Source organism: Barbus barbus, assembly GCF_936440315.1.
Source record: "Barbus barbus genome assembly, chromosome: 37".
NCBI lineage: Eukaryota > Metazoa > Chordata > Actinopteri > Cypriniformes > Cyprinidae > Barbus > Barbus barbus.
The window spans coordinates 9,079,016-9,106,858 of record NC_136715.1 but is presented as its reverse complement, the minus strand read 5'-3'; the positions used below and the strand labels follow the sequence as shown (position 1 = coordinate 9,106,858).

The window sequence follows — 27,843 nt, the reverse complement described above, 5'->3', positions numbered from 1 at the left end:
AAAAGATACTCTAGAAAAATCTTGCGTGCACAATTTTATAAAACCTAGTGAAACATTTTTATTTACAAATAAAAGTGAATAAGTGTAGGACTAAATCTGGTAAAATGATCCACATTACTCTTTGAATTGTTGTAAAATACATTCATGAACAAGCAAATACATTTATATATAAATATAGGCTACTATAAAATTAAAAGACATTTCTTTTAAATCTATAGCACAGTAATGAAGACCTATATAGATAGGACAGAACAAGAAAGACTGTTAATAATCTTTCATTGTGCAAAAGTATTATAATACGAAAGGCTCCAATACAGAGCGACACAAAGCGCTTATGCGCATCCCGTGCGCAGAATGATGCGCTTGAAGTGACACGGAGTCACAGCACGCAGCCCTCCGAGTCCGCATAGAAACGTTCAAAGTACAAAGGGAAGAGAGATATTGATGCGTAGTGCATTACATCTTTGCGTTAGTTTATCAAGCCTTTTCTTTTAACATTTTTAAACCTCAGTAACTGTGCGCTCTTGAAGATAGTTTGACTGTAGTAACCAAACGTGACACGCAGTTTGAATGCTGAATGGAGGATGACAGACAGCCGCAGCATAGAGAAGAGTATATCAACTTGAAATGAACGACTTAAATATTCATCTGTTCCTCACATTAAAACTGCGGAACGGCTTCAGAACACTTGGACTTGGACTTTGACTTTATGGTGCTTTATAATGTTTTTGTGCTTTCGTGGGGCTTAACAATAACACAGAATAGTATACACGCACAAAATTGGATTTGGATTGGTCTCGTCTGACCAATACCCGATCTGGGAGAAAATGCCTGTATCTTAGCCGATACCGATACTGAGTAAGGCTGTGCGATTTATATCGAATGCGATGATCATGTGCATCTCATCAGTAAAGCTGGTTCTGTGATTAGCAGTGAATCTCCATCACCTGCTTTCAAATGAAGCGCATTTAATGCACAGAGCCATAGTTCACTGACAAGCTACACAATATCGCCTTCATTATCGAATGCAATTCATCTGTGATAATCAATGCGATATTGCATAGCTTGTCAGTGATCTAACACTGACTAATACTGAGTATCAGATCGATGCATCCCTAGTTCTCAGTAACCGTCATGATGAGTAGTTCCTATAGCATAGGTCCTAGAACTACATGGTGCAAAAGCCCCTAATACACAGAGGGTCAGGTTTAATTGACATGGATGTCATGTTCCCATTTCACTGTTTCCCCTCATGCTTCTTTCTAGAGTGAGCATAAAGAGGGAGAATTATCTCTGTGCGTTTCAGAGATGCTCCCTATTCCTTCTTGTGTAATAAAGAGAGGTAATAGGTTAAAAAACCCCCGCTGCACAATAGGGCATTGTGCAACGAGAGGGACATGTGATTCTGGCACTGGAGCGCGATACAATGCCCACCCTTTTCCTCTCTCAGTCCTGGTGATGTGGCCTACAGATTTACTGAGGCAGAGGGCTCTTGTCAGCACAGTGGTGGAAGATGAGCTAGGGCTTTCCGTATACATGTCTGAGAAGTTCTCAGCCTGTCAGCCTTTTGAGAAGCGTGCGTCTGTTGTATGTACCGCCAAATTGTCAGGCTTTTTTGAGGGGTGGGGGATTTTTATTTATTTATTTTTTGCTAGTTTTGATGCCCCTGTATGGATGTACTGCGGACTCTGAGAAGCATCAAGACTGACTTTCCTACTCTCACTTTCTAAAATGGATTTTGAGGAATGTAGGCATCTATTGGAAGTGGTGCATTCGTCTGGTGTGTTTGTTTTGGATATTCAAATGCATGTACTGTTTTTTTTGAGAGCTTTGTAATTATCAGCATCTGTATAACACAACCATTTTTAGTAAAGGAAGTAATGTTTTGGTAGAAATGTGTGTGTGCTATATCTTGCCCTCACTTTCAGGTCGTCAGTTCGGTGGTGGGGTTGGGTGTAGTGTTTGCAACCCTTCATCTATCAAACCTTATCAAGCCTCAACGGTTTCCAGGTTCTAGGTGCTGCTGAAACCACAATTAAAATGATTGATTGATTGTTAAACAGATCGATTATTAGCAAAGTAAAACTAATGCCTGCCTGTCAACGATTGTACACAGCAAACAAAGAATCTTAAACGCCTCCTAATTGCTCTCGACTGTAGACTGTGCTATCGGTTTACAATAAAGGCTAGAAAACATCATGCTGGTCTCAGCATCATGTTGGTAAATAGATGCAGCTGAAATTGTTTCCTTCTGTTAAAGTAATAGTGTACCCTAAAATGAAAATTGCTATGATTTATTCACACTCATGGCATTTCAAAAAAAAAAAGAGAGATTTTGAAGATTTGTATTTGTTTTCCATTTAATTACAATAAATTTAGACTGAGGCACAGTAAGCATCATAAGTGACCTTTCCAAGTATGTGACCTTTCCAAGTATATGACTTTCCAAGTGGTCTGAAATTATGTTAAGAGTATTGTGTGTATATCATGAATTTTAGGCAAGTTTAGAGTTTTAGTATTTTTAACTTTTGATAGAATTTAGATCTTTGTGATTAGACCCATGAATTATTATTATTTGTTTAGATTTGCTCTCTTCTGTGATTTATTGTTTGTTGTAACAAATTGCTTTTTGATTGATTGATCTGGCTTTGTTTGGATGACCACTGAGGGGCAGTACAGCTTATCATTTAGATCATAATTTATTTGCGAAACCTCTGCAAGGAAACCTAAACGGGTTATTATTTTCAGAATTTTTTCAGACCGCAGTCTAAGTGGATGTTTAGGTACAGATTCCATTTATTTGAAAATTAGTCAGGCTAAAATGGGCACTTGATTGAGACAAATCAACTTGACCCCTCTTGTGATGATCTTAGAAAGATGTTTCCATGCTGCATTAAAACCATGAGAGCTAAAAATGACAGCGCTGCTTATATTGTAGTGTGCATCTTCCTATACAGCATAATTTCTCAATCCATTTTCCTTGAGAATTTTCATACTTAAGTACTCTTAAAATCCACTTTTAAACAAATCTGCGGACTATTTTTTTCATTAGGTGAATGTGTCTGATGTAGTCATAACTTCTTGCTACAGTCCTCAACTCACCAACAGTGTTTCCCTCTGCCTATTTTGTAACCCCTAGATGGCACTGGAGAGCTGCAAAACGAGCCCAGCCCGAGTGTGTGCGTTTTTGTGTGTGTATTTGCAGTTCGTTCAGTCAGAAAACGGATGCACGGTCTCCACCTTGCACGTTACAGGCTTTCTGCTCCTGTCACTGTTTAACTCTGCTTTACCAGCTTTGGATGGAGGCGAGCTTCTCTCCCATAGTGTGAGTCAGGGCTGATGCGAGGCCCCCCACACCCACCAACAGACCTCAGGCCATGTCATGCTTATCCATGAACCTCCCCTCACATTCTGCATGCCGTTTCAGCTGTCTATGAGTGGAGGAAAATCATGTTTTGGATGAGAGTTCTTATTCTTTGCTTTTTTTTTTTATTTTTTTAATTGAATTTAATTTATGGAATTGTACTTTTACTTGTAACTGACAGCATGATTAAATCTAAATTTCTGATAAATAAACACACAAGGGGCGGTAACAAACCGAACAAATGGACAAACGAATAAAGACCACAAAATGAGCAACTCATATGTGGCCATTTGTGTGGCCTGTACACTTCATATATAGCTAGGAATGTGAAGTAAACTGTAGTTGATAGAGTTGCTTGAAGATATAATGGGAGATGAGTTTTATGGGCTGTATCTTGTCAAAACGTCTCTGTTTTTGACACCATGCAATTGCAGACTTTGACTGAAGTCTCCACTGGGCTCAGACTCTTTCTCATAATAAAACATGCTCCTTCTGGTCCGTCACCTCAGCTAGATGACAGCGCTGTATTTTTAACTCAAAGGAGCTGATGCACAATTATATTTAATGTACTTTTTGAAACTTGAAAGGTTGAAGTTAAAGTGAGTCTTTCACTTCATGTAGTGTATTTTGCTCATCTGTGTTTTTTTTTTTTTTTCATTGCCTTGATCTGTTTATTTTGGCAATGACATAAGAATTGCCTACAGTTTATCTTATGAAAAGCAAAGGACTCTCAAATGTTGTTACAGATACTCATCTGTGTTCTTGTTTAATGTCTTTCTTTCTTTTTCCGCCCATACAGATGAAGGTCAGCAGCGTCTGATACTATTTTGGAATGGAAATTCAGAGACTAATGGGAGTGTTGTTCCGTTCACAAAGAGTCAGCGTGTCTAATTGAATATAGATCACAGAATAATTCTCCGATTTGACATGATAAAAGCTACTTTGACTCTGTTGGGGCAGCCATAAGTACCTTTTCAAGATGCTGATTTAATACGCACGTTCAGGACTTTAGAAATTGGCATGGAGATAGAGAAGGAAAGAAACAAGAAGGGAGGAAAAAAAAGTCCTCTCTCGGGCCCAAATAGTCAGGCCCCAGAGCTCTTAATTATATCAGAGCGCTGAAAGGAGAACCGAGCCAGTGCTGCTGTGCTCATTTGCATTATGCATTAAGGTTAGCCTTTGTGTTGATGAAGAGGGCTGTATCGGTGCTCCTCTCCTTCCGCTCCTTAGCTTAATGCCATCTCTGAAGGCACTAAATGGAGAAATTCCTGAGTGGTTTGTATCTCAATAATGTCATATGCTATTTAGACTGTACGGACCTCGCACTCGCACCAGGAAATATGATTAATCATTAGGATGGAGGAAAGGATGAATGGAACCGGGGAACAGACAATGGGCCAGAGTACATTGTGTCTCAGTTCAACAGCGTGCTGAAATCCTTAGTCATTAAAGGCCCTACGTGCACGTTCTCTTCCATGCTTTTATCTTGTTTTCTCTTCAACCAAAGTGGCCCTCTGTGTTTGATATTAGGATGTGGACATCCATTCCCTCTGTGGAGTCTGTAATTGGGAGTCACTGCTGAAGTGCTCCCCGGTGGCTAGTCCACTAGCAGGCCATCTGATGCCCAGGGCAAACATTTTCCTTAGCAATTCATCTGGGAGACTAATACCGTGCAGAATAACCCAAGGAAGTTTAAGTTTATTCTGACAGACACATATATCCCCCCCACCTTTCATCTGTGGAGTTTAATATATTTTTCTGAGTTTGTGCTGAGGTGCGATTTAAAGAGAGAAAACCACATTATATGCTAGTACCTTCTAGAAACGCCTGGGGCTTAGAACTTTATTTTAAAATTGGAGAATCCTGTGTACTGCCAGGCTTTGCAGCCAGTTTGCCAAGTGGAATCGTGAAGTCAATTTGAAATTAGTCCAAAATAAATGTCATCAAAATCCAGATTTCAGCTTTAAAACCCTTAAAGGTCTCAAAGATGTGCAATCCCATCGAGTCAGTAAACTACTTTGACATTTTTCATTGTAATGATTTGTAATCGCATGGCAGTAGAGAGAAATAGAGCGTCTACACCTTTAGATAAAATGTAACCTAGACTTCTTCCCTAAAGGGATAGTTACCCACAAATGAAAATTCTGTCATCATTTACTCAACCTCATGTTGTATTTGCTTGTTGCATTTTTTCATCTGTAGAGCACATGAAAAGAAAATGTACTTGATATGTTTTGTCAGTGCAATAAGTCAGTAAGTATTGATATAGTTTTGGATTTTATTTGATATCTTTTGTTAGTTGCGGCTAATGCTTTCTGCGTTAGACTGCGTTAAGGCCAAAGTCTGTGCTCCTCTGGTGTAAGATTAGTACATAACCATTAAAGGGCGTTGCTGGACCGCTTTCAGTGAGTGAGTGTGTGTGCATTATGCATCTCAGGGTTCGATGGGTAATGATGATTTGGCTCATTATGAATCATAACGTGAACCAGGGGAAAAACTTGCCCAGCAGCAGAAGACCTGGGCAGACGGCCATGTTTCCCAGGGACTGACCGCCTTGGCACGTGCATGCCCCACACATACGCTAGATTTTGTTTTATTTTCTGCTCTTAGGAGTATAGAGAGATACTGAACTATTTAATTTTTGTAATTTATTGGCAATCTTGTCACTTTCAGACACAATTTATCTTATTTATTTTTTGGGGGCGTTCAGTTAAAGAATATTGCAGTAAGGAAGGTGGGGGCATGTCCCAGATATTTGCTCCACAAAAAGCTCAACACCTGATACATTAAATGAGCTCCCATAGGACTCAAGCAGTGGAATCAGATGTGCAGCACGCAGCAAGAACTCATGCACACACTGACGTCTTTGAGGACTAGCCCTTTCCTCCATGTTCTGGGGAACTGTGCATTCTCTTACTGTGGAAAAACTCAGTTCTCACATGTTGGGATTGCTATTAGACATACAGTACAGGGGTCAGAGTTGTGTTGTTTGACTAAATAAATCTCCCTAAAAAGGTAGAATTCTTGGTAAATGATGAAACAAAAGCTGTGATAATCTTTTGTGATAGTCAGAACCTTTTTTATTATGTCTTTTTGGAAATAAATGCAGTAAAGCATTTTTTTTATTGAACATTATTAATATGTATTACTTTTGTCCACCAAATCTAAGTGCTTTTTTAGTCATTAGATATTTTAATTTAAAATATATAAGCTATGTGCGCATTGCTGAGTTCATGCTGTGTACAAAATATTTTTAAAAACTTGTCTGCAAATTCAAATTGTATTCTGCAAATTGTATTGAATGCACATGCAAAATATATATATTTTTTTTTAATCATAATATTTGATTGATTTTTTTTTTTAATAAAGTATGAAACCAACATAGCTACTGAGTTTTTATTTATTTATTTATATTTTGGAATTGGGCAATACTAATTTATTTTAAGATTTCAAATTTGTATCATCATCATAATCATCATCATATCTCTGCATCAATGGCAGATAAGGCACCATAATTTCAGAGACTTTTCCTGGCTCTGAAGCTCCAACATGTTGTGACATTCGGCCATAACACAGTGTTAATTATCACAACCACAGGAAGCTGAGCAGGTTGATGGGACATTTTGATGATGGTTTTTTTTTTTTATGCCCTCGCTTGCTCTCGACCCTGATTGGATGGGAGAAGCTTTGGCATTTTAGAGGCATGTGTGACCTGTCCTTTAAATGGATGATCAATTCCCTAAGCATGTCTGACATTTGCTTATGCGCTGCTGTTTTCTGCTTGCATGTAATTATAGACAATATTGCAGAGGACAGAGCAGACAGGAAAAGCAGGGGATGGGCTGAGCTTGCCAAAATCATTATTAGAACAAACAAATCATCTAACAAAGTTTTCAAGTTCAGTCTGTTGATGCTCAAAAGGCTTTAATATAAACTTTAATATCTTCTATTTTACTGTTCTGGATAATGATATCTCATGCAAGCCAAGTTAGTGCATACAAAGATAGAGAATAAACCCTGGGTTATCAACCATATTTCTTTTAGTTAATTTTTTTGTACTTTTTTGTTTGCTCATTCTTTCTATTGTTTGTTCATTGGGTGGCTTGTTCATTCTTTTTTCACTCATTCGTTGGGTTGTTTGTTGGTTATTTCTTTCTTTAGTTCTTTCATTATTTCTGTATTTCATTCTTTGGCTCTTTCATTTAGTTCTTTTGCTCTTTTAGTTCTTTCTTTTTTATTTGTTTGTTCTTTTGTTACTTTATTTATGCATTATTTTTATTTCCTGTCCCTAGTTCTGTAATGGTTGAAAATCCCTGGTCTAGACCACTAAACTTCATTGAGAGTATGGTAGCGCTATAGCTTAATAGTTACAGATCCAAGCTTGTTAGCGCACAAGTTGCTGGTTTGAAGCCGCTAGAGACCTAGAAGTTGCTGATGTTACTTCGATTACTCTTTTGCCCTTGAGCATGGCACTTAACCCTGGATGTTTCAGTGGGACTGTATCGTCAATTAGTGTACTGTAAATCACTTTGTATGAAACTGTCCGCTAAATGACACCACTAACTAATGAGAATCAGGTTCACAGCAACTTAAGGGGAGTGATAGTTACAATTACCTAAGGAAAATTAGCTTCATGGTTTATTAATGTCATAACCTGCACAGAGTTGATCTAATTGGCCTGTTGTCAGGCTAGGAGGGCTCAGCACTAAGCAGACAGGTCGAACCGTGACCCAGGGCATGCTCCAGGATGTTTACCTCCGCTCCTGTGATTCCTGACAGAAGACGCCGCCAGGTGATTGGAGCTTCTGCTGTGAGATCATGACTTGGCTGCTTAATGTGAGATTCTTGTTGTTTGATGTTGCCGCTACGAGCCATATTCATGTGGAAAGATTTGTTAGGATAATGCGGGTTTCAAAGAGCAGGCTTGATCCTGAGTGAGCACCCCCCCTTATCCAAGACTTTTTATCTTTTTTGTTTTCTACAGGAGTTTTAGTGTTGTTTTTTATTAACGTGTAATTGGATAAACCACTCGGAACACAAACCAACATCCTGGTTTTTAAGGAAACACTCATTATGCATGAAGCAGCCCAAACATGGTTCTGTAGCGATAAACGAAAACTTGAAAAAAAAAAAAAAAGGGTTTTCTTTCTTTTGGCTCTCGTTATTTTTTAAAACTGCATCTAAACAGCCAGAATCTCTTCTGAAACCCCAAATGTAATGGTGTGCGGGGTTGATATTTTACCTCGGATTTGCTGAAGATTCAGCTATTGAGTGGAAGGGAAGCAAAAAAGCCAATGTTTGCTTCCCCCGTGTCACAAAAAGCAGTCACCATGGTGATAAAGGAAGAACTATAGAGGAAGGACAGGATAGAAAAAGAGAGAACAAGAGATGGGCGGAGAGTCTTTCAGTGGAAGCAGCTGTATCTCTTGTATGTGATGATTAAGACCTCAGTCTCCTGCGGTGGGGACAGTCAGGGCAGCAGCCCACAGGCCCTGTGCACCATGGGTAGGATAAGGAGAGTCGATCCTGTGGTGTAATGTCGGTTTCCCGCAGGTCAGGTTTGTGTCCTGGCTGCAAGAATCAACAATTCCTGTTAAGAAAATAAAAATGTATAAGTATGGAACAGTGTACAATAAATTGAACGCAAGAAAAATCATTTACCTGGAAAGAAAGAGAGACTTCTAATGGATGTATATAATGGCAGCTCAATACACACTTGGTTGTCTGATCAGAGTGAGTTGTCTGAAGTTGGTCAGAATCAGCATGCTGCAGGTCTCGAAAAACAAGGAAGAAACATTTTGCTCTGCCCTTCCTTTCTTTTTGAGTTCCTCTCATCCTCTCTGTGTGTATGTCCTGTTGCTTGCACATTCAAAGCGGCCAGCACCTTCCCTTAAGCCTTAAATATATTTTGTCTTAAATGGTCTTAAATAAATAAAACGCCACAGAAGCCACAGAAGAATTTCCTCATTAACACGCTGTGGCTTCGAGAAACTCAAAAAATTTGAAATGGGAAGGCCATAAATGTTTTCTTATCGTGATTTGTGTCATATCTGGAAATGCGCACACACTCTCAACATAAACAGCCTACTGGCTTAAAAATAGAAGAAAAAAATATCAGCCTCTGGTAGATATTTTTGTCAGAGGATATTAAATGTCAGTGGGAAGTATGGAGGTTTCCTGATTCTTGTTCTTGTTTGTTGTTTTTGCTTTTGTATTTGTTCTTATTCTGTCATTATGTTCTACTAGCATTAAGTGGAAGAAGTAGAAAGAATCTAACATTAGAAAAAAGATGCTGACCAACTTTGTTCATTTTGCAATATTTATTTGCATTTATTTAGTTTTTGTCTTTATTGTTTTAGTATGAGTTTTGCCAACTAATTTGTAGTAATTGCAGTTTTATTAAGTCAGTAATTAAACAGGCAGGACCCTTTGTGGAGTTTGTTTGTCACTTCTAGGAGCTCTTAATCTCAAATTTGGCAACCAGCAGACACTCATTTTGGCATGGTTCTTTGCAGGCTTCTCCAAAAGTAAAAGGCTTTCAAACAAATAAAAGAAGTTTGAAGATGATGATCAATATTCGATAGTCTGAAAATGAGGGTAATCATTATTTGTAAGTCACAAAAGTCTTTTCTTTTCAAAGCATAATAATTAGTAAGGCGTTTGTTGCAAGTCCGCTCTGCAGCCATCTTGGTATCGTCTCTGGGCAGCTTTTTCCAATCATGCAATTAAAGCACCAATCTGCTTGAATGGGGTAAACATGTAAAAGGGTTTGACAATGTTAGTGACCATCACAAAGGTGACCATCATAAACCGACCATCTAATATTTTTTTTTCTCTTGTTTTTCTCTTACAGGGTAGTTTGAGGAGCAGCAGTCAGATCTCTCCTCAGGAGTTTCTGAGTGAGCTGAAAGGAGGTGCCACCGATGAGAGACTGTTTGCTTGTTTGGACTCCCTTAGAGTGTCACTCACCAGCAACCCAGTCAGGTACTCACTCAAAGAAACCTAAACTGTTTACAACATTAAATTTCAAATATATTAGTCATGCTTTTTGGCTTCAAAGTTTTTCTGTTTCTCTCTGACTCTGTAATTTAGCAGGATATTTTTGCTGTATCTTAATTTTTTTTCTCTAGAAACCTGCTCAGGTTATACAAACACACTTTTGTGGAATGTGGAAGGCATCCGCAAACTCTTACTTGCATTTAAAACTTGACAAGCCAGCTTGATTATTGTAGCTAGCTGAATACTCGAACACACACTGAACTATCCAGCCTAGCCACCTACCACATCTGACCTCCGACACTTGCCTGTCGGTGTGTAACTCAGCGGCGTGCCTCGTGATTCCAGACTAGAGAAACATTACACGCTGACATTCATGTATTACCGATTGCCACGTTGCCCCAGGTTTTCCCTCCTACCTCTTAATTGTTTGATGCCGTTTGTGATGTGCTTTCCTGCTGTTCGCCTGCATTTGTACTGCAAACATGACAAAGAGGCCTCTCCAGGAGGGTGAAGATGATAAACAATTTTTTTATAGTTTTTTTTTTTTTTTTGAATAAGCTTTACTTTTTTACTTTTTTGTGACTATTAAAAGTACTCTATTTTAACAGCATAGTTTTAAGAGCAGTTCACAGAGAGACGCATGCTGCGGGCGATGCTTGGAAGTGTACAATGACAGGAGAAAAAGGTTGATATGAGTGGAAATGCGTATTTCATTCTCATGACTGTTAAATGTCATTCTGTTGTCCTTGGATAAATGTTTTATTGTGGCTTTTATAGTTTTCGCAGACTGAGCTTTTTATTGATCTTTCAAAAAATGTAAGAATATGTCGAAGCCTGCACATTTAAAGTGACAGTTTTTTTTTTTTTTTTTTTTTTTTTTTTTATAAACTGCAATGCTAGGAGCTGCTTTGTAAGCTGAGCACAGACTTGTAACAAGACATTGTTTAATACTTCGGATAACGTGACCTTAGAAGAACCATGAGTGAGTTGCTTTAGGACACATTTTGTCCAGTGTCCTTTTCATCTGAAACATTTGCCTCATTCCAATCACAAAAAATCCAATAGATAAGTGGGTTAGCGTGTGCATGCAGATAGTTATTACAGGTGGTTAAATTTAATTTGACAGACCGCACTAAGCAGTGTCTAATTTCAAAGTGTATGGATGGAAAAATAAACCTCATCTGTGATGATGGAGGAGGAGAGAAAGGGAAAGTCAAGAGCACGTTCGAGCAGGAGAGTCGGTGTTAAACTGTTTTCATCAGCGCTGCATTCTTTATTGGCATAATTCATGAAATGTCATGATTTCTATTAGCACCCAAACACCGTTCTGGCACATGCAGCTGCTCGTTATGGCTGTGAACGTCACGGACGGAATGATCCACAGTCGGAGCGCAATGGCTGACCTTGTGTGGAAAGTGTAGCCTGAACATTACTCACACCTGGCACCTTATCATTTCTTCCTGTGCAAGGATAAAACTCCTCCAAACAATTCAATCTTTTTTTAATTTGTGATTTTGCTATTGTCTCGCAACAGTATGACACAAAGTTGTTTTATTTGGCTATGCTGGTGAAAGCCTGCAGTGTTGTATTTTTATAGGTCCCTGTTGTGGGATGAATAAAGCCAAGATGAGGATAGGAAGCAAAGACTAGAGTTGGGAGATATCACAATATGACTAATTTTATATCACGGTAACGATATATATCACGGTATAGTGATTTTTTTTCTTTTAAAAAGGTTTTTGATATTAAAATCTTTTGATACCATACAATTTTCATAATCCTTGTCACCAATGTCAATATCAAACTAATACAAGCCTTAAAAAAACCCCCCAAAAAAACTCAAGCTCACTGAAGATAAACAGTCAGTGATGAATGCAAGCAATAGGACAAAAAACTATAATAAATAAGAAATGCTACATTGTGTAAATTAATTGGTCTTCACTGTTAATTCTGTCCGTCCGTCCGTCCGTCTTCTTTTTCAGCTGTTTACTCTCTCTTAAGACCTAAACCGTTGTGTTTGAGGATACTTGCAAAAACGGGGATTCTGACGCATATAATTTAATTTATGTAATCGTGCAAAGCCAATAAAGCGGCAAAAAAACCCCGCTCTCCTCACACAGAAACAGAGACGGCGCACGCATATAGCTCTGTTGTTTGTGTTTCAACGACTTAAAATCGGTTGTTTTAAAACAGCGGTGCTTAACGCGTGCCCATGCTATAAATGTAGTCCCTCGTTTAGGAACGAGCTCCTCGTTTTGTTCTGGTCGTTCTCCACCTGGTTCTGTCTCTCCTTCACGCCCCGTGGTGGCGTGTAAAGATCGCAGTCATCCAAATGATGAAAAAGTATTACCGTAAACAATGTATTTTGCGACACCATGAAATAAATGATAGAACATAATATAAAACGATAGACTTTTTAATTAGTCCAGCCCTAACTAGAGTAAAAGTTGATTTGTTGCTAAAAACGGTAATTGAGTGCGAATGCTCAGTGAAGTGGAAAGGCACAACATTTAGAAACTCAGTGTTTTTTTGTTTATTTAAGACTAGATTAGCCTGTATTTTAGGTTGTGAGGACATTGAGTATTTCACAGTGGGGGTGGGAATGTAGGGAGTAATTTTTCTAATAGACGATATGACTGATCCATGTAGCCTCATTACTGTGAACTTCTCTAGCTTCCACATGCTTTGCAATAAGAAGCAAGAGAGAAGGCCGTGACAATTCCCTAATGAAAATGGACATATGGTATTTTATCATAACTAGGATCCCCACAGGTCCCTCTCAGCGATTCCCTGTTGGAACGTCTGGATGTTGATATTCGCATGCAGTCAAGGCTGATATTGGCCCACATTGGAAGTTATTTTACCATTATGACAGTTTCTTCTTTTCCTTAGAGGCTGAGAAAAATGGCCTCATTGCAAGATAGGTTGTTGCTTCTTATAATTAATTTTAGCCAAGAGATGCACAGTAAATTGGTGACCATATTGGCATTAGTAGCTATTAATAGTGTTAAAATTGTTGGCCATCAGTCTACCAACAAATTTTTTTTTCTCTCCAAATTTTATGTAAAAATTACTAGATTGAAGCTTTACTTTGAACACTTTAAAAGGAAAATGGGTAAGATTCAATAAGATTAAATTCGTAAACATTATTTAATGCATTAGGTGTCATGAATTAGCATTAAACACACGCAGAGACGGATAAGTGTATACAAATAATTATCAAATCTGTTGTTTGTGCTAAATACAGTGTCACCTAAATACAAAACTTTTTTTTAAAGATCCTATCAACTGCCTTACATTTTATAAACCAAACATTTTGTGACTACTGTGATCGAGGGAAGGTAGCGTTTCATCCCATCAGAGTCAAACTGAGCGTTTAACCTGCACCCACAAAGGTGACCATTGTACCTGCCAATGTTTGATTCTGTTAGCTGACGTACGAGGTTGTACTCTGGGGAATCCACTCAGACTGCACCAAGGATCACAAACATCACACATGGTGTTTTTAATAAATAAATTCTACTATTGTTTTCTTCAGAGTTCAGCTTGATATCTGGGATTCTTTGTAGAGATGGATTAAACGCATCAATCATAGTGATTTAAGCTGAATGCTGATGACATTTTGATAAATGCTCTTTGTTTTATGCTTCATCCTGTTTGCTGTTTTACTTGTCGAGTTGAGTCCGTTCTATCCAGTTAGACAGTTCTAAATTTAGTTTTAATTTCATATAGATATTCTGTTGGCCGTAGTGTTTTCTCTGTGTGTGGTTGGTAATGATGAGCTTGATGAGTTTTGTGATCATGTGGGTGAGGCTGGCCATCCTTTGCTTGGCTGGCGTTTGATTTGTATTGTCATTCTCTCCTCCTCACATGGGGCATGAACACCAAGGATATGTAGGGGGTGTAATTTATACCCATACTTCCTCTTCTGCTCAGTCGAGGTGTCTGATTGGATGAGTGAGTGATGATTCCATTACCCGTGTGCACCATTGTGAGTGACATTGATTTTCACTCCTCCTTCACTCCTTTTTTTGTGTCAGTTCAGGAGTTCATCCTCCCATTACAGCAGAATGCTAAATGATTTTGAAAAGACACCTGTTCTGATTTAGCAGGCCTTATCGTGCTCCACTGACTGTGACTGGTTAAATATTGAACGGGATGACCTAAACAAGGACAGGGCATAGTGGAAGGATGGTTATCGTTTCCTTTCTTATGGCTACTCCTTTAACAGGATTATCATCTTGTCATAGAATATCTGCTATTCTTAACTAAAACAATAGAAAATATAAAAAATCTCACTTTTTTATTGTGAACTATAGAGAAATTCCTGATGTCATTGTATCTTAGCACAACACATGACTCTTGCTTTATTATAAAACCTAGTGAGATGACTAAGGCAGTTGTTATGAACCATTTAAGTGACTGGTTTGGAACGTTCTTCATAGGTGGCAGCTCCACATAAAACAAAGTGACTCGCAACTGATTCCAGTAGACCTTAGTCAGGGTAGCGCCATATTTAATTTTGACAGACCTGAAAACAAAGCTGAGAGATAGACATGCATTCAATGGATTGTACTGTTGTTTATTGACACACCGATTGTTCAGTTAATGAAACGTCTACGCTCTATGTACAGTCTATGTACGCTCACTAGGTTTTGAAACAGCTATTGATATCACATAAAAATCACAGTTCTTCCGTGTGCAACCATCAGCACTTTTCATCCTCTCTCTCTCTTTCTTGTTCTCTCTCTCTCGGTCTCTCACCCCTTTTGCTCTTTTCTCCCTTCTATTTATCCCAGTGTCAACTCTGGACAGATGTGCTCTTGTCCCGACATGTGTGGGGAGATGGAATAAAAAGCATGTAATTTCCCTTGGGTCCAATAAAATGGGCTGCCAGTTCTCTCCTGAAAAAAGTTTCTGCCCAAGTTATTTCAGAAAGAGAAAGTGTTTCTTTCATAACTGGCCCACTCTGTCACTTCTCTTTCTGTTTCCTCTTTCTCTCTGCCATGATTCCGAAAGACCCCTTAGTTTTCCTCTCTATGATGGCTGAAAATGTGGAAGGCACTTTGATGCAAGGGAAGGATAGGGAGAGAAACAGACTTGAGTGGCAGCGAGTGGAAAAACCGCAAGATGAAAATAAGGTTGTCTACTAAAGTTGTCTACTAATTTTTTGAATATCGACAAGTGATTTTTCTGCGTGAGAGAGGTGAAAATACTTTTTTAAACCAAAAAATATTTAAAGATGCAAAAATGTAGGTAAAGTTGCATATCCTTGCTGGTCTTCTGATGAGAAAAACCAGTTGATTCGGCATGATAATCAGTGTTTTAGTATTTTTCAAAACATTGGTTTTGCTGTGCAACTAATGGCCCTTCAAACCATTTTAAGCTCATTATATATCAGGAACCCTTCTGGTCATTAATGTGCATCCACATTATTTGGTGCTGTTAGCAGTGTGTGTGTGACTGTCTCTTACTCCACTTTTTTTGGGGGTGAAAAAAAATCTAGTGAAAGATAATATTACTTATAAATATTTTAACCAATTCTTTCCATAGGCTGTGTTTTATGTCTTAAGGTGTCATAGTTTAAATATTGAAGTATGGCCAGTCCCTGAGGGTCAAATTTAATAGAATTTACAGGCTTCCCACAGCCATAGAATACCAGGGAATTTCGAGAGTGATTTCCAGGCTTGGAAAAGAAGTCAGAGAAATGTATAAATTCTTAAAAGGTCATGTAAAAGTCATAGAAACTTTTATAGTCTATATAAACTTTTCTAGCTACACTACTGTTCAAAGGTTTGGAGTTGTTTTTTTGTTTTTGAAAAGTCTATGCTAGACACTATGCTAGTGCTTTTCCCTCCAGCATCTGCCTATGGTTCAGCCGGTCATGCCCCATCAAACTGTCCTCGATAGAGGAGACGGAGCACACTGTGTTGGTAGAATGTTTACCTATAAATCATCCCTGAAGTCACTGGTTTTGTAGTTATTTTAATTTTTTCTTAATGTACACTCTCGTTCTAAAGATTTCTGTTTCTGTAGTTTTGGTTATTCAAATAATAATGAAAAAATTTAGTTCTTCCAAAAATATACCAACCTTTTTCAACATTGATAATAAATGTTTTTAAGCAGCAAATCAGCATATTAGAATGATTTCTGAAGGATCATTTGACAAACTGGAGTAGTGGTTGCTGAAAATTCAGCTTTGCCTTCATAGAAATAACAAAACAATGTAAAATACATTAACATAGAAAACGGTTATTTTAATCTTTAATAATATTTCACAATATTATTGTTTTTACTATATATTGTTTAAATACATTCATCCATGGTGAACACGAGACTTTTCAAAACAAATCAAATAAATAAAATCTTATATCAAACTTTGAATGTTGGTTTCTTAATTTAGATGAAGTGTGTAATTTATTTTCAGAGAATCTATCTGGCTCTGTGGTTTGATACCAGCACTCTTCATGCAAACACCTTCCTCATAAAACATCTGTTTCCCAAATATTATAGGTCATCCATAAATTGTCCATAAATAAACAGTTCATCCACATGAAAGTTCTGTCATTTACCTTTTTTCGTTGGAATATAGCATTTGTAATATATGGAATATAGCTCACAAGTCACATGCACTACATTTGTAATGTTTTATTGGTCTTTTTTTGGAGCTTGAGCAGCCTTATTTTTGTCCCTTTGCGATCAGCGAAAGAATGTGAAAGTCGTATGGGTTTGAACGACATGAGGTTGTGTAAATGATGACAGAATTTTTTATTTTTCTTCACGTTAGGGGTGGGCGATATGACCTAAAATGAATATCACGGTATTTTTTATCTTTTGAACGGTGACGGTATAATATCACGGTATAACTTTTTTTTGGTACATTTTGGGAGGAGTAGCCTGTCCTGTCTCTTTAGTATGTGAATAAAGTTAATATTTTTATAATATAATAAGTAAATGGTAGGTATCCTTATCAAAAAGAGACATGGGAGAGTATTATGCATTCTCAACATTTATTTTGCAAAAAACCTAAAGATCTTACTTAACAGTGTACAACAAAACAAAAATTAGCAGTGTAATAACACAAGAACAGTGTAATAATGTGTACTGTTCTCAAAAACTAACTCTCTCTTCATCTGAACTCTGATGAAACTAGACATTCAAGTTCTTTGCCAGGAACACCAACCTGTCAACATTTTCTGGCTTCAGTGATGCCCTGGAGCTTGTTACAATATTGCCCCCTGTGCTGAATGCACGCTCGGAGGGTGAGCTTGTGGCTGGGATGCATAAGTATTTTTTTGCCAGACGGCTAATGCGCGGGAAGTGGGAACATTGGAGACGCCACCACTCCAGTGGATCAGAGTCACTGTCAGCCGTCACCATCAGCAGGTAGCCATCTAGCTCCATGTCAATGCCCTGCTGCTTTGGTGGTGCACTGCTACACTTTTTGAAGAAACTGCCCAGGCTGTGTTTGGGCTTTTTCAGTTGTACAGGAGCAGTGCTAGTTTCCCTCTCGCTTTGGTCCTCTGTGGAAGAGGCATCTGTGGCTGTCTTCTCCTCCAGTGCTTTGGTTTCTGTAGCTACTCTGCTCCTCACTTCCTCCAACTTTTCAGGTGGCATGTAGGTGGTCTTGAACCGTGGGTCCAGGAATGTTGCCATGGTGAGCAGCTCATCAGTGGCAGGATCTTTGTATTTTTCATTCAAATAATCCAAGACCCTCTTCTTGATGTCCTCGCACAGTCCTGCTTTGTCTTCTTCTGGCTTCAAAATGTTTGTATTGAGTAGATGGAGGACTGGCTTAACATAGGAGACACTAACATACTCCTCTCCTGACAGGGCATCTGTAAAATCTTGCAGAGGCTTCAGTGCTTTGGTTATGGCCTCCAACACATCAATGTCTTGCCAGGTGGGTAGAAGGTGGCGTGACTTTTGGTCTGCCGCCAGGACTTGAGTGATGGCCTTCTCCTGCTCCAACACCCTTTCCATCATTTTGACACGGGACCCCCACCTTGTTGGGGATTCTGTGATCAGCTTGTGGGGGGGCAGGTTCAGCTCTCTCTGTGCACTGGTCAGGGCATTCTTCTTTTTCCAGCTGTAGGAGAATGTGCTGACCACTTTTTTGCACATACCTGTGGCCCGTGCAACTCGAGCATCATGTTGGACACTCCTCTCTGGGAAGTAAAAAGAACGGATAAAAATATTAACATAAGTGGGAAAAGTAGGTTATCATAGTTGAAAAACGTAATAAACCATTAACTGTAGAGCAGCATAAGTATTTATTGTATGGACACACTGAACATTAGGCTATTACAAATCTAATAGGCCATGTTGTATGTATGTTGGTCAATATTTTGCACATTCCTGCACAAATAGTACAGCTTTTTCATTTTAAATACATTTATATTGTACATATTTTTAATAATATTTTTCATATAATCTGATGATAATTGAATTTTATATTTATGTTTTTTTTTAACTTTCTGATCCGGTCCCCAGAGGAATCACGGCTAAACAATACTAACAATGAAAAATACAATACTAATGTGGTGGCCTTAAATTTGTTTTTGTTTTCTTTTTTTAATACAAACAGAAAAGGACTTGACAAATTTTCTGAATATAAAATGTTAGGTTTAGAAAGTGTAACTTACCAATAGCGTTGTGCAGTCTGTGTCCAAAACATGCGAGTCTCGTCCATTTATTGATTTCCAGAGCGCGCACCATGTTTGCACCGCTGTCAGTCGTCATGCACACCAAACGCGCTTCATCCAAGCCCCAGGCGGAAAGTGCATCCTTCAGTCCTAACGCAATTATTGCTCCGGTGTGGTCTTCGGGGAAGAAGGCGGTCTGTAGGCATCTGCTGCGCAACTTCCAGTCATCGTCAATGAAGTGGATGGTGAGGCTAATGTATGGCTCAGTAGTTCGGCTGGACCATAAATCAGTAGTGGCCGAGTAGGCTTCAAGGTGGCGAATTTCGTTCATGACTCTGTCCCGTACCTCCGTGTACAGCTCTGGCAGACACTTCTGGCTAAAAAATTTCCGACCAGGCAGCTCGTATCTTGAGTCCAGAGTGTGAACCACATGTCTGAAGCCATCTCTCTCTATGGTTTGAATGGGCACCATGTCCTTTGCGATATATAGCGCAATTGCCCTGGTAATATCTTTCCATTTCTTACTACTCTTGTCGTAAGGTGTAGCAGCAGTAAACGATGCCTTCAGTGACAGCTGTGTAGTCTTGGGACGCGCTCCGCTGGTGCTGCTGGTCCCACTTGCGCTCGTTTTGGCCCGGGTTGCCTCTTCATATTCACGGGCGTGCGTGTTTTTTAAATGATGAAACAGGTTGCTTGTGTTTCCACCTCTTGCTGTCACAACACGGCGGCAAACCTTGCATATTACTGAAGTTTGCTCCGTGTCGGATGATTTAAAACCGAACCAGTTCCAAATAACGGAGGTTCCTCCTCTTTTTGGAACGAGAGTTACCTCTACAGCGGCCTCGGTCTCTCCGTCTGGTTCTACACTTCACTCATCTCTTTTCAAATAGTATATAGTCTACAGGCCCGACCTTTCTTCACGATGTTTCACCAGTCGTTTAATGGCCACTCCGCTTTTACCTACCACGTGCAAGGCTGATACGAATGTGTTTTACTTTTTTATTTACAACAAGATATATAGTATAAGGACAGGTATTCAGACCACAACTGAATGTTTGAAGAAAATTTAATGCCTTATTATTTAGAATTAGATATTATTGATGTAAATGCAGCCGTTCAAGGAACATAATTGATTTATTACGGTATTGACGGTATTAGAAAATCCATGTCGTGGCGCAATGTCACACCGGTGATGACTATGACACCGGTGTACCGCCCACCCCTACTTCACGTTGTATTAAATTGAGAATGTCTAAATTAATTATCTGACTGACAAGCAATTATCAAGGCAGCATTTTATTTGCTTCCAGAAAATATGTTTGTCTGTGCTGTTCATTTTTCTTCAGCTTATCATTATTGTTTTTCTATTCTCTCAATTTTCTCGCCCCTCGCAACCCATTTCTGCTTGTGAATGCAGATCCTACACCACCTCCTCTTAGGGGTCAGCCAATCTATCACTCCTGATTTGGGCTGGCAGCTTTTGTTTTGACTTGTGTGCAGGTATTTTTTGCATCTATTATCAGGTTTTTCCTTTTCTCTCTCCGTCTCACCCTCACACTCACACTCTCTCTTGTTGCACAAGTTGCCCAAAGTAATTCCCACTTCTCTCGAATCAACCCTCACCTGCCCCCCTCAGAAATCCAAACCCATGCACAGGCGAAGTCATACACCCTTGTCCGCTTACTTTCTCTTGCTGAGCTGAGGCGTTTGTGTAGGGGACATACTTGTAATAATGAAGGTGATAAATGGCACTGACAAATAGGTGGAAATTGGTTTTAGATATTGTATTAAAACTGACCTTCAGGTTTAAGGCTTTAGATTTGTTATTTTGTCAGACACACAATAGCAAGTGACTTCATGAGCCAAGTGGAGAGGTTCTGAGCCTTGGCTTTGTGACATCTTTTGGAGAGTGCAGCCAATAAAACGGCATCGGTTGGACACAGAGTTAGATTTGGCCTCTCTGCTACCATATCTCTGGACCATATCCTTCTTCCTATTCATCATCACTGACAACGACTTCATTCCATCTCTTTCTTGAAAATGGTCCTGGCATGTTTCCTTCATCCTTGTTGTTTGAATCAAATCTTTTGTCTTTTAATTTGAGGTCTGCATCAACCAGCGTAAATGACTTTTGCCTACCTTTTGATTGCCCACCCATATAAAATGTGTTTGTTGGTCTGATCGGAAGTAGTGAGATGTTTAAGCTGAAATGATTAATGATTTTAATTAAACAACTGATTGGCAGAGATAGGGATGCGCAGAGATGAGAGAAATGAGAAGATGAGAGGAGAGAATGTCATTCAGATAGTCCCATGCAAATTAATATAAAAATCCAGGCATAATTATCATAAAACAGTCTGGGTTGGATTTAGACATGACAGTCTGAGCTGTGGAGATCAATCTTTAGCGTCAGGACCTGAAAGAAGACTAGACTGGATGAAAATATTGATTTTCTGAATAATTGCAAACTTCGTTTAGACAACTTAACGAAAGAGTCTGAAGAACTGCTTTTCATGAATAGTTGCAAAAGTTAAGTTACACGCTGTATAATTTACATCATTAATGTGCAGTCGTATTTGTACAGGGAAATTCCATGGGAAAAATGCAGCCATCTCCATAGTAAAGTGCAATTTTGCACATGACGTAGGAGTGGGCGATATGCTGGTAGACATGATTAACCGGTGGAGATTTTGGACTATTGTTTCTATTGCAGTTACACGCTCACGTGACCTTGCTGTGATGCATGTTCACGAACACTTATCGTTTGCATGCGTTTTTAAGCATTGAGGTTTAAAAGTGATTTTCAGCCACTGAAAGGCAATCAGCGGTGAAAGAGAACTCGATTCGCTATACGTGCTGTCTGAGAGACTGTTTCTGATCACTGTCAAAGAGGTGCGCACACGTTTGGACGGGGCTCATAGAGCGCAGGGGTATTGAATGGAGTTATTTTTTGCTGCTTTAAAGGCCTTGAACGGTTAAATATGTCAAATGCCCGTCTTTGCAAGTATCCTCATAAACGCAGTTATTTACGTCTTAAGTGAAAGCAAACAACTGAGAAAGAAAATACACGTGTAACAGTATTGGATTTTAATGCAGGGCTCCAGACAAAAAAATCGAGTAAGGAGCCATTGGCTCCTATAAAAGAAAAACTTAGGCGCCAAATTATTTTTTTAGGTGCCACAGAATAAAAGTGGTTTATTTTATTATCATTTTATTTTTCCCCCCTATTTTAACATTTCAATCATTTTGTCATGTGTTTGTCTTATCTTTTCTAGGCTTTAACAGCATTTTAATCCATCTTGTAGATGATCAGGTCAACCGAGGGACTAAGGTTCACTTAAAGTGTGAATTAAATGTCTTTTACAACTTGAAATATACAGTCACAAAGAATTGTTCGTTACACAGAATCTATACCAATATCATGGACCATAAGCATCACTTGGCAACTGAGTGCAGTGCATCCTATAAATGTTGTCACGTCTTTCACACATTCAGTCTGTTTTTCTTCATTAGTAAAATGCAATTTTATAGGAGGAGTTGAATCATGTACAACAGAATAAGTAAAAATATTAATATGCAACAGCGCATGAATATAGCAAAACGCTCCTCTTTATAGTTATTTTTCTAGCTGACTGATGAGTTTATGGACACTGAGTGGTTATTCTGAGGTAAATGTATTACAATGCAATGTTTACAAGCTTTATACATTTCCTCAGTTTGAAACACTGAAACACAGCTTTTACATAAAACATTTCAGTAAGTTGTACTATAGGCTTTCTTATTGCCTACCTTTTGATCATGTTCATTTCATACTATAGTAGTAAATCGAAATATATAATGGGTTCACTTGCTGCTTTAACTGAGGTGCTAAAGAGATCGCGCCTGAGCATTAAGTGCGATACTCTCCGCTCGCGCGACCCGGACGCATACACGGACCATGTGGACGCGGGGTACTGGTGTTTATATTACCGAAAGTGTGCGCTTGTGGTCCGCATTAAAGAGCACCCAAACCGCATAATTTGAATTTCGTAGCATTTTAAAGCTGATACTTTGTTTATTAAAAAGTAAGACAGCACAAAGCTTTTTGCGATTACTGGATGGCAAGTGCGCTTCAAATAACAGGAAGCATTAACAGAACACAGCATATAGACTAAGATCTCGATAAGAAGATCGACCGGACAAGTGTAAATGCATCTGGTTGTTGAAACCACATATGGTAATTTTACTCCTCCCATAATATTAAAATAATAGACGTGTGAGAGCGTTTTATAGGCTATATGGCATGTTATAGTCAGATATGACAGCGCAATGCAACAAGCATCACCGCGGATGAGTAGCGGAGTATTTCTTCAGCAAGAGACGCGCAAACTGAATGAACCTGAAAGTAAGTCGCAGACGCTCAACACACAATCTTCTTCATTAAAAGTAGCGAGACTAGCCTATCTTTCCAGTGCTGATGCCGCGCGCTCTCTTATCGCGGTCTCTGATATTGAAATTAGCTGATAATTAATAAAATTATCCGTTGCTTTCATTGACGTGAACTCCGTTATATTTGCATATGAAGCGGGATTTGAAGAACTGATTTATATCCGTTTTGCGAAGACACATTTATGTGGCCAAGTGTAAATGGGGAAACGTTTTAACAAATCATATAGATATCCGATCAGAGAAAATGCATGAAGTGACCAGGTGTAAACAGGCCCTTTCAGGTCTCTCTCACTGCGTTCAGCAGACTGTGTGCGGCAGAGACGAGGACTGTTTGAAACTCTTTTCAGTAAAACTTTGATGCGCATCGTCTTATGTAAGTTTAATACGTGAACATAACAAAAGATGTGAGCGCAAAACAATTGGGAAAAAAGTCCTTTCATGCAAATTATATATAGTCGCCAGTGGCGACCTCAGCAAAAACTTCACTCGCAAATTAATATTTTTGGTCGCAAATGCGACCATTTTAGTCGCAGTTTGGAGCCCTGAGTGACAGCAAGTCTAATATTCCTGCTCCGGTGTCATTCATTTTAATCAAACAACAAAAGAGCGAAAGCTCTCCCTGCACGTTTGTAACGTTTAGAAAATTATTTTTAATTTACGCAGTGACACATATGCAGTGTTTTATGCATTTAATTACTTTATACAATGTCTGTAGCATTTCCTATTTGTTTTACTGTAGTTTTTTGTCTTATTGCTTGTAATTAGTTTTATTCTTGTTTAATTGCTTACTGTTTACTTGGCTTCAGTGAACTTGTTTTTTTTTTCTTTTTTTTATAATATAATTTAGGGTAGTTCCTTGTTTAAAGCAAAAATAACTATTGTGATTATATATTGTTTTCGTGAAATAGATATCTATTTCGGCGCCATCATACCTAAGATGGCGCCGGTGAGATCGGCTGCCGTCACGTCTGCTCCGACCAAACCTTGTCTTCTTTTGTTATTTTTTCGTATTGTAAACTATAAACACCGGTTTCTTTTTGTAAGATGGCCATTCTTACATACGACAGGGCCACTCTTATTTCTAATTTCTAACAAACACTGGTGCGACAGCGCAAGCATTGTTCCCCTCTCACGCTCCTGCACACCGAATCTTGAACTTCTGACCATCAAATGTCGCCCTTTTTATCTCCCTCGGGAATTTAGCTCGGTCATCGTCAGTGCCCTTTATATTCCACCTCAAGCGGACACGGACACTGCGATATGGGATTTACATGAAACACTACACCTTCACCAGACACAGCACCGGGACGCCGCAGTCATTGTTTTGGGAGATTTCAACAGTGCCAACCTCAAGCGTGCACTGCCGAACTTCCATCAGCACATCGGCTGCCCCACCAGGGGCGAAAGGACATTAGATCACTGTTACACCCCATACAAGAACAGCTACAAGGCACAGTCACAACCACCGTTTGGGAAATCGGACCATGCCGCCATCTTCCCCATGCCTGTTTACAAACAGAGGCTGAAACAGGAAGCCCCGGTGCAGAGGGAGGTCCAACGCTGGACGGACCAATCGGTGGCCGCTCTGCAGGACGCGCTAGATGACGCAGACTGGGACATGTTCGGCGCAGCTCTGATGACGTCAGCTTGTTTACGGAAGCGGTTGTGGGATTCATAGAGAAACTAATGGATGATACGGTGCAGAAAACCATCATCAGGACGTTTCCCAACCAGAAGCCGTGGGTGGATAAACCATCCACGACGCCCTGAGATCCCGCTCCGCTGCCTACAACACAGGGCTCATCACCGGGAACATGGATGACTACAAGGCTGCATCTTACAGCGCGCGCAGAGCGGTGAAGGAGGCGAAGCAGCGCTACGGGAGGAAACTAGAGTCGCAATTCCAACATGGCGGCTCTAGGAGCCTGTGGCAGGGACTTAGAACCATCATGCGGACGCTTCTCTGGCTGACGAGCTGAACAGTTTTTATGCTCGCTTCGAGGCTGCAGCTAATCACGCTAGCGGCGCTAGCAGTGCTAACTGCATGCACGCTGAGGAAGCCGGTGAGGACAACGTGTTCACCATCACGGAGCATGACGTGAGGAGGGCATTCAGGAGAGTGAACATCAGGAAGGCAGCAGGACCAGATGGCATCACTGGTCGGGGTCTGAAGGCCTGCGCTGACCAGCTAGCACTGGTGTTCACTGAGATCTTCAACCTCTCCCTGGAACAGTCCATAGTCCCCTCATGCTTTAAGCAGTCCACCATTGTTCCTGTCCCCAAGAAACCCCAGCCCACCTGCCTAAACGACTATCGCCCTGTAGCCCTCACATCGGTGGTAATGAAGTGCTTTGAGAGACTGGTCAGAGACTTCATCATTGCATCACTACCAGACACACTGGATCCACTACAGTTTGCATACAGGCATAACCGCTCCACGGAGGATGCCATCTCACACCTCCTCCACACCACAACAAGTCACCTGGACTGCAGAAAAGGGAATTATGTAAAAATGCTGTTTGTGGACTACAGTTCAGCGTTTAACACCATAATTCCCTCCACACTCACCTCCAAGTTGGAGGTCCTTGGTCTCAGCACATACTTGTGCCCATGGATCTCCAGCTTCCTGAAGGACAGACAGCAAGCCGTACGGATGGGTAAACACACCTCATCCTCCATCACCCTAAGTACTGGAGCCCCTCAAGGTTGTGTTCTGAGCCCCCTGCTGTACTCACTGTACACTTATGACTGTGTGGCCACTTCCAACTCCACCACCATCATCAAGTTTGCTGATGACACTGTTGTGTTGGGCCTGATCTCAGACAACGACGAGACGGCCTACATACAGGAGATTAAGAACCTGGAGAGTTGGTGCCAGGCGAATAGTCTACACCTGAACATCAGCAAAACTAAGGAGCTGATAGTGGACTTCAGTACGAAGCAGGATCGGTCATACCAGCCGATCACGATCAACGGGACTCCAGTGGAGAGAGTGGACAGCTTCAGATACCTGGGTGTTCACATCACGCAGGACTTGACTTGGTCCTGTCATACCAGCACCCTGGTGAAGAAGGCCAGGCAGCGTCTGTACCATCTGAGACGCTTAAGGGACTTTAGACTTCCCTCTCGGGTGCTTAAGACTTTTTACACCTGCACCATCGAGAGCGTCCTGACGGGCAGCATCACTTCCTGGTTCGGGAACTGCACTATGCAGGACAGACGAGCCCTCCAGAGGGTGGTGCGTTCAGCGGAACGTACCATCCACACCGAGCGCCCTGACCTGCAGGACATCTACAGCAAGCGGTGCCTGACCAGGGCCAGGAAGATAGTGAAGGACCTCAGCCATCCCAACAATGGACTCTTTTCTCTGCTGCGTTCAGGGAGGCGCTTCCGCTCCATGAAGGCGAATACAGAGAGAATGAGGAGGAGCTTCTTCCCGCAGGCCATTCGGAGTCTTAACCTCTCTCCACTCTAATCACATCACCCCACACTTCCACTTTGCACATTTTTCAATTTTTCAATTACAATCTGCACTAATTTGTAGAAGTTTACGTAAGGATAAATGAGTGGGACTTACATATCATTTGTCTTTTGTCTTTAGTATTCCTTTTACTCACTTATACACTTTACTGCACTGCACAGCACACGGACACTTTATCACTGACATACACTTTACTTTTTATAGAATCTATATAGAATCATTCTATTTTTATTCTTCATATCTATTTTATTCTCATATCTATTTATTTTATTTTATTGCTAGTTTATTTCTATATATGTTTACTGTACTTTTTCTATTTGTATTTTTGTAAACTTGAGGTTTTTCTTAATTTTGTTGGACAATTTGTTGGACAGTCGTACAATACATTTCACTACATGTCGTACTATGTATGTATATGTATGTGACAAATAAAAATTGGAATTGAATTGAATAGAATTATTCATATTATGATATGACTTTGGTCATACTGCCCACCCCTAACATGACGTACATTTTATATCAGATTCAAGTTTTTTAAACTTTGAGTATGCAAATTGAACACATTTACCAAAATAAGATGATGCAGAATGGGTTCCCAAAGTCATGTAAGCTTATTGGGGATTCTGTTTTTAACAGGCCTGCAAAGAGAGGAAATTAATAGAAATGGCTTTTTTTGAGTGCAACTTTCATGAAATAGTTTTAAAAGTCCTTATCCAGTTATCACGAACAACTGGAAATTACATGGAGAGTTACTGCACTTTTGATCTATTTAAAGTCTTCAAAGTTTTGTACGAAAGGGAGGCAGGTAGAAGAGGATCAAACAGAGCAAAAGACAAGAGGAAGCACCTGCATTTCTTAGCATGCTGTAGCATCACTCAGTGTTTTTTATTTGATTCGATTGTGGAGAACTGACAGGAAAGTACTAT

The 27,843-nt window shown here is 39.8% G+C and overlaps 1 protein-coding gene across 1 annotated transcript in view; it reads left to right on the top strand.

Annotated features, from left to right (window-relative positions):
- LOC306857080 (protein diaphanous homolog 3-like) overlaps positions 1-27,843 on the top strand; it is a 326,012-nt gene that overhangs the window by 35,825 nt on the left and 262,344 nt on the right. The window contains exon 3 of the mRNA XM_079396755.1: positions 10,218-10,348. Coding sequence (XP_079252881.1) covers positions 10,218-10,348 — 131 coding nt within the window. The remainder of the gene's footprint in view (positions 1-10,217; positions 10,349-27,843) is intronic.